We start from the raw sequence: 7,105 nt of genomic DNA on the forward strand, positions 1-7,105 counted from the left end.
TGATCAGGCCATCTGCATCTTCTCCCAGGAAGATGGTGAGGGCTTTCAGCACACATTCCCTCCGATGATTAATGTCCACAGTCTAGAACAACAAATGTTGATTAATTTTAAACTCTAAATTTCATAAGACAGACATCCTTACTCTTATTGCTTAACTTACATGTACTTTATTTAAAAACAGTAATTCACAAGCCCAGAGATTCATTACAGAAAGAAAAGGGGATGAGTTCAGTGGTGTATTTTTTGAGTCGCTAAAAACATTCATGCATATGAAAGCCATGATTAGCATTGGCCTGCCCATATTGTCTTTATGAAGGATTCAGATATATATATATATTTTTTGGATTCAGATATATTTTGACAGCCCTCTTAGTTACGAAGCATCTTGTTTGATGGTACAGATTTACCTGGTCCAATGTGTCCAAGATGTTCGCAATCTTTTGGCGTGTTGCTCCTCCTTTGGCACGTATGACTTTGATCAGCTGACTTGAGTGCATGTCTAACTGGGCCATGAACTTCCACTCAAGAGGAACAGCCATGAGCCTCTGGAACTCCGTATTATCTAAAAACAAAACACAAATGACAGTAGATATTGTATTATGGAACAAAATGCTGAAACTGATTGTATGCCAAAATGTCTATATCCCAAAAAGTATAACATATATGGAAATTCAAAATGTAAATTCTTTCATTAAGTTCAGTGTTATAAAATCTCAACCAAATCAAGTTATGACCGATTCATGAAAGTTAACTGCAATAAATCCTGAAGCATACAGACTTCGATCACTTCAGTTCCATTCTTACCTCTTTCTGTGTGAAGAGTGCAGGCCATCTGTCCTTCAGTTCCTGAATGCTTGGTTCTTGGTTTACCACCTCATGTCGTCTGTAGGCAAACGTGTTAGCCATTTTGTCTGCGATGACCCTTTCATTGTCCCTTATCCCGATCTCTGTCAGAAGTTCTAGTCTCACTTTTTCCATGCTGTCCAGAGTCTCACCAGTAGGAAAGGATGGATAAAAGTTAGCTTCAGAACGTTTTGGCTTCTTCACTTTTTTAGCAGGGAAAGCATCTGTAGTAGCTTTAGATTTCAGTGAGTTTACACACAGCTCTGGACACCCCTGTAATTTGAGCTGGGTCCTGTAGTTTGCCATTTTGTACTTCAGTCGTTGTTTCCAACCGTAGCAGCCATTGAATGATCCAGGTTCTTTCAAACATGGGTGCTTTTTGATAAGGGCCTCTGCAGCTGCGCAGAAATGTGCATCCTCTGGATAGGCCTTGTAACGGTAAATTTCTTCTGCAACTCTTTTCAGGATATCAGACAGCATTCGGGCGCTTAAAGTCAACATTTTTTGGCTCACACGGTACTCAGTATTCCCCCTCTCTAGCTGTAGCTCTGTGTCATATGAAAATTGGGGAATTGCAAAGTCTTCTGGCCACTGTTGTGTTCGAGATGACATAGATTCAGGGGATGAGAGGATAATTGTGTTATTTGATGCCACCGAAATACCGTCATCAGACTCAAATGAAAGAGACAGAGATGAAGTGGACTGATCGGCACTGATCAAAGGTGGATTTGTTTGCTGGTGGATCACTTTGATTGTCCCCAAATTCCGAAGTTCGGTGGTAGAATTCAGATTAAAGAAGTCGTTACCAAAGTCTTGGTCCATGTATTGCAGTCTGAAGTTACCTTTTAACCCAAAGGTAGTCTTTATCGTGCTGAGAAGGTCTTCAAGTGACTCTGGGATGCCATTTGGAAGAGTCAGCTTTTCAATGTTGTTCTCTCCTAAAATCACCTTCAGTCTTGCAGGTGTTGAACCAGCCATGGTGGTCTGAGAACAAAGCACAAGCACAGTTAATGAGGATCAACATGTAAACCACTGACATTTCCAATTAGGAGAATTTAATGTCAAACTAGAGGAAAAGAGAGAAGGCAAAGAGAGGAAGAAAGGGGAGGAGAAAATGAAGAGGAGAGGTGGAGATCAGCTGAGGCAGCGAGGAGAGAAGGCAAACCGAAGAGGAGAAGGGAGGAGAAGAGAGATGGCGAGAATATGGGAGACATTGAAGAGAAGAGAGAAGGAGAGGAGGTGAGGAGAATATAGGAGACAACAAGGAGAGGAAAGAAGAAAAAGAGAAGAGAAGCAGAAGGGGGGAGAGCATAGGATTAGCATTCACTGACTGGAATCCAGCAACCTGCATTAAAAAAATGACATAACTGATGAATTGCCAATGACATCATCACACCACTTTGGCTTGCAGTATAAAATAAATATGTTCTGAGAACACATTAGTATTGTATGGGTCTGGGTTTTGTTTTCCCACTTAAGAAAATACTTTATCATATTTTGAGGCCTCACTATTTAAACATGGACATATCTTTTCAAGGTGACAAGACGCATCCCTCTAATTTTGTAGTCTGCCAGTGGGTAGGTATCATGCAGTTCTTGTGGCTCAACAAGTTCCACTTCTTTGCTTGGTGATGTTTTGAGATCATAAGCTCTGTAGTGTTCCATATACCATCCGCTAAGCTTTTTCAGAATGAAGATTAGTTTGTCCTGCAGTATCACCATTTGGATGATTTCACCAAACTCTGGCAGTCCTCCCAGTGAGCCGTGGATCAAGATCATCCCACACTTGTAGATTATTCCATTATATGCTACACTTTTAGCCAAGCACACATTGTCCATATCTGGAGACTTCTGTCTCAGTGCATTTGAGATGTCCTTGTTAAGAACATCAATGTGAACAGTGGAAACATCTGTTACTTCCAGTGGGGGTTTGGCAAAGCTAATTGCATGCAAATGATATGCAATCTGATACTGATGTCTCTGTGAAAGGGAAAGAAGTACATTTTTGAAGCATCTGATGTTCCTTGCAACTCTTTTAAAAAAACTATGCTTTGCTTCGAATCGGATAGTCCATAGTGCAACCAGTGGCCCAAACTTACGGATCAAGTATGGATAATGTTCCAAGTAGTGGTGCTTTGGTTTAAGATTAACATCTGGGAAAACCTCTTGAAACTTGATTCTGTGCTCGGAGATCTTAAAACCAAGATATGCAATGGAGTCCTCAGTATGAACAGGACTGACAACAAGATCAACAATGTCCTTCAAGTCTGTTAAGATGTGCCAAGCAGGCTCCTCACAGGGTACACTCTGCCCAACGAACAAAGGCAAAAATCTGATAAGACTCCAGTTCTCGTGTGCATTCCCTCCTACACTTGTTTTGGATGCAAAACTGAGAGCCACAGGATGAGGTCGATTTGTTTTGTCAGCCCACTTAAAGTTGAAAGATGATATTGCTTCATTCAATGTACATAATGTGAAATACTTTTTTTTGATTAACAAATTGAGGCAAAGCGCAAGTTCAAAAGGAACAATTCCCTCAAAAAGATCATGTACAACATCAGGTGGAAACCCAGTGGTAACATCAAAATGTGAGAGGTGCTTTGACAAAATACACTTTGATTTCACACCATAATAACTGGGCCATTTGTTTTCCTCAATAATTCGTAAATGATCTGCATGAATGTCTTTTGTTCTTAAAGTAAAGACTTCACTTCTGACTTCAATAGTCTGGAACTCTGATGTTTCTGCAGTGCAAAATCTACATACGTATGTCCCTGAGAAATTTTCAAAGAATCCAGCAATACTGTGTGCACCAAGGTTGTCGGCAACAACACACTGAACAGTGCCTTTTACTGTTCTGCCCAACTTTGACAGAAATATCCCACTCTGTTCCAAAATTACAAGATCATTAATTACAGGTTTTAACACTTTCTCATACCCATAGCACTTCAGATCATTACTTTTGATTAAAGCAGCCAAATAGATTGAGGTTAAAGCAGAATTACAGCCTGGTGGCAAATTACCCAAAACCCAGTACAATCCACAAATTTTATGCTTCCTCCGTGATGTACCAAGGGGATTACATATTTCGAATTCATCAATGTATAATATCAATGAAATGCTTTCCTGCTTAGACAACAGTCCATTTTCATGGAAGAAGTCACCATCGAAGATAGTTTTGTAGTGCACAGAAGTTTTTTGAGGCAGATTATCTACAGTATTCAAATTAACAGCCTGATCCAAGATTGTCTGGCAGTCAAGAATATGCTGCAAAGACTTTAAAATTGAAATATATTGGAATGACTTGTTATTTTTTTCGGTCAAGTATATATTCCACTGGTTCCACTACTTTAAAGTGGCTCTTATAGTATGCTTTTCGTCTCCAAGGACTGGAAAGTGGACCTTTATCTCCAATTGCTTTTTTTACAGGGTTTGTCTCACAGAGTACACTGGCTAGCTTTTCAACAACTGACTGGTCAAATTGGCATCCGTTGTCTTGTAATACTTGGCTAATAGTCTTTTGGGTAATCGCCACAGAAACAGAACCAATCAAATAGTTTAACTCCTGCAAAAGCTCATCTACAGCTGCATTAGACACAAGAAAGATGTGTTCCAACTTAAGGAGCACTGAAGCAATTTTAAGCTCAATATCCTTCTCTAAGTTTTCAGAATACCCATTGTCAAAAGCAGAATTTAAATTTACATCACTCTCTATAATTTCCACATCTGAAATATCACTGGCAACACTGGCACAAGATTCATCAACAGAACTTATTCCAGGCTTAAATGTGTTCACTGTACCAGAGTGTTTTCTGTATTTATGACTTTTGAAGTTCTCATAGACATTGGTTTTATATTCACAGTTTTGGAACACACATGCTACAGTCTCCTTATTTTTAAGATGCTGATAGATATGTTGAAAATATTCTCTTTCTGTGGAGAGTTGATTATGGCCACAAATATGGCAAGTGAATGTGGACGCAGCTTTGGAGACTGCTTGTTGGGCAGGGTGATTTCTTGATAGATGGCTCAGTAGGGCGTTCCAAGTCTTGAACCTACATGCACAATTTAAATAAGTGCATGGATATGAGTGGCCTCGTCCGTAATGCCTATGAATCAGTTTGTAGTGTTTGAGCAATTCAGATCTTTTTGTTAATGTTGTCCCACAGTCCTTGCATCTCCACATGAAGCATAGCACTGGAGAAACAAAGAGACACGCTTTACTGGGTGTATATAAATAATTTGAGAAAACACAGAGGGAGAGTTGGGCAATATTACAATATATCAATATGGTGATATGAGACTAGATCTCATCTCAGCTTTTTGCCACATTGCCCAACACAAAGCGAATCATTTAAACACAAAATGTATTCATCAAATGTAGCCAGCCCTCTCTAATTAGATTTTAAAGGGATAAGTTCAAAACAAAAGTTTAAAAACAAAACCCAAATGCCCATAGGTACATTTTTTTTTTTTTTTTGCAATTGTTTTATATATAAAGCCGATTCCTGTTCAGTGTAAAACTGAATTAAGTTTAAATGAGCAGTGTTGGGAAGGTTACTTTTAAAATGTATTCCATTACAGATTACAGAATACATGCCCCAAAATGTATTTTGTAACGTATTCCGTTACGTTACTCAATGAGAGTAACGTATTCTGAATACTTCGGATTACTTAATATATTATCATGCTGTTTACAACTACATGAATGTGATTTATTACTATTACTGAAGGTCCGCGGCTCCGAACCGTAGTAAAGGAACCTCTGGCTAATACGTGGGTTCCGTGTCGGGCTCGTAGCCGAAAAATAGCTTTACTTTGTTGTCTAGGCCAACTTTGCTAGCGAGAGACAGAGAGAGGCGTTGAAAGGCTGCTCCAACGGAACTTATTGTTTCGGAGGAAAACACGAACACGGTGTACAGTTGAGTCTTAATAGCTTACTTACAACTGGGCTCGTCAGGCACGCTTCTTGGCTGCAGTGGTTATTATTATATTTACATGTTTCCAGCTCCCGTTTCTGCTTGATGATAACTCGTACTTTTCCACTCTCCTTTTTCTCCCTCCTCGCGCTCACAGACCCATAACGTGTATGGCAGTCCATTCTCCCTGCAGCACGGACTACACTACCCATGAGGCTACATTCTTTAGGGCTATGTCTGTAACACTCTACCTTTTAGCTTAGCACAACAACAACAACAACAAAAAGGCGCTCTCTCACCCAGGAAACACAGTCGCAAAGAGAGCGCGTGTCACCCTGTAACCATGGTAACCGTAACGCTGCAGCCTGGAACAACAGAACGTAGCTGTCAAACAAAACCCAAACAGTCCTGACCCGCGACAATATGAAACAGGAAAGTACCGCAGTGTAATCCATTTATTTCAACAAAGTAACTGTACTCTAAATACCACCTTTTTAAACGGTAACTGTAACGGAATACAGTTACTCATATTTTGTATTTTAAATACGTAACGGCGGTACATGTATTCCGTTACTCCCCAACACTGTAAATGAGACATTACTATTTTGAACTTGCATACCTTTGTTGTTGATGAAGTGAAAGTACGCAAGTTTACAGGTAAAACGAGCTGCCTGGCACGCCTCCACACAGGAATGCCCCTCTTGAGGTAGTCACAGAGCTGAGAAGAAGTTAGGTCAGAAGGTGGCGATGGGGCATCACATTGGACACCAAGCCAAAGGTGTGGCACTGTTCAGGGTTCCAACCAGAGGTGATGTAATCTTTCTGCCATCAGCAGACACCCCTCTGGAGAGGTTGACAGGAAGGAAAGGAAGCGCTACCCAAAGTCCTAAAGATTAAAGATATGTTCGAGTTAGTCTGTCGATCTTTCATCATGTTTACAGTGTTCATCTGCATCTATGTACTTATATATGTATTCAGACACAGACCAGAAGTGTGCTAGGTCTACAAGAAATCTGATGGCTGTATTTTCTGTGTTCAATAGCGTAATACTTTCTTCTATGATTTCTAATTTTGATTTTCTGCCGCACACCATCTCCCTCTCACACGGCTGATCAGTGCGTGTACGAGCGCTGCACGCACCCTTTCTCCTCGCCTTCTTAACGTCATGTACATTGAAAGCAATGCAAGCGGCAGTAAATGCATGCTTCCTGGAGCCACCACAGCTAAACTTTACCTCCTACATCACCCGTGGCCGTGACCGCATGAACTATTCGCGCCGACAGGCATACTGCGAACAACCACTCGTGTATAAATGCGCGCACCCGAAGTAACGTAGTCTGAAG

At 40.5% G+C, this 7,105-nt stretch overlaps 1 protein-coding gene across 1 annotated transcript; it reads right to left on the bottom strand.

Moving 5' to 3' along the window:
* Positions 1-605: 605 nt before the first annotated feature.
* On the bottom strand, positions 606-6,534 carry LOC120734835. The gene is made up of 2 exons (XM_040033863.1): positions 6,382-6,534; positions 606-1,827 (listed from the first exon to the last, which is right to left on the bottom strand). The coding sequence occupies exon 2, from the start codon at positions 1,819-1,821 to the stop codon at positions 784-786; it is 1,038 nt and encodes a 345-aa protein (XP_039889797.1). The 5' UTR covers positions 1,822-1,827; positions 6,382-6,534; the 3' UTR covers positions 606-783.
* Between the last annotated feature and the right edge of the window lie 571 nt (positions 6,535-7,105).

This window comes from Simochromis diagramma, unplaced genomic scaffold (genome assembly GCF_900408965.1).
Source record: "Simochromis diagramma unplaced genomic scaffold, fSimDia1.1 OVJJ01000176.1, whole genome shotgun sequence".
In the NCBI taxonomy this organism is placed as follows: Eukaryota; Metazoa; Chordata; class Actinopteri; order Cichliformes; family Cichlidae; genus Simochromis; species Simochromis diagramma.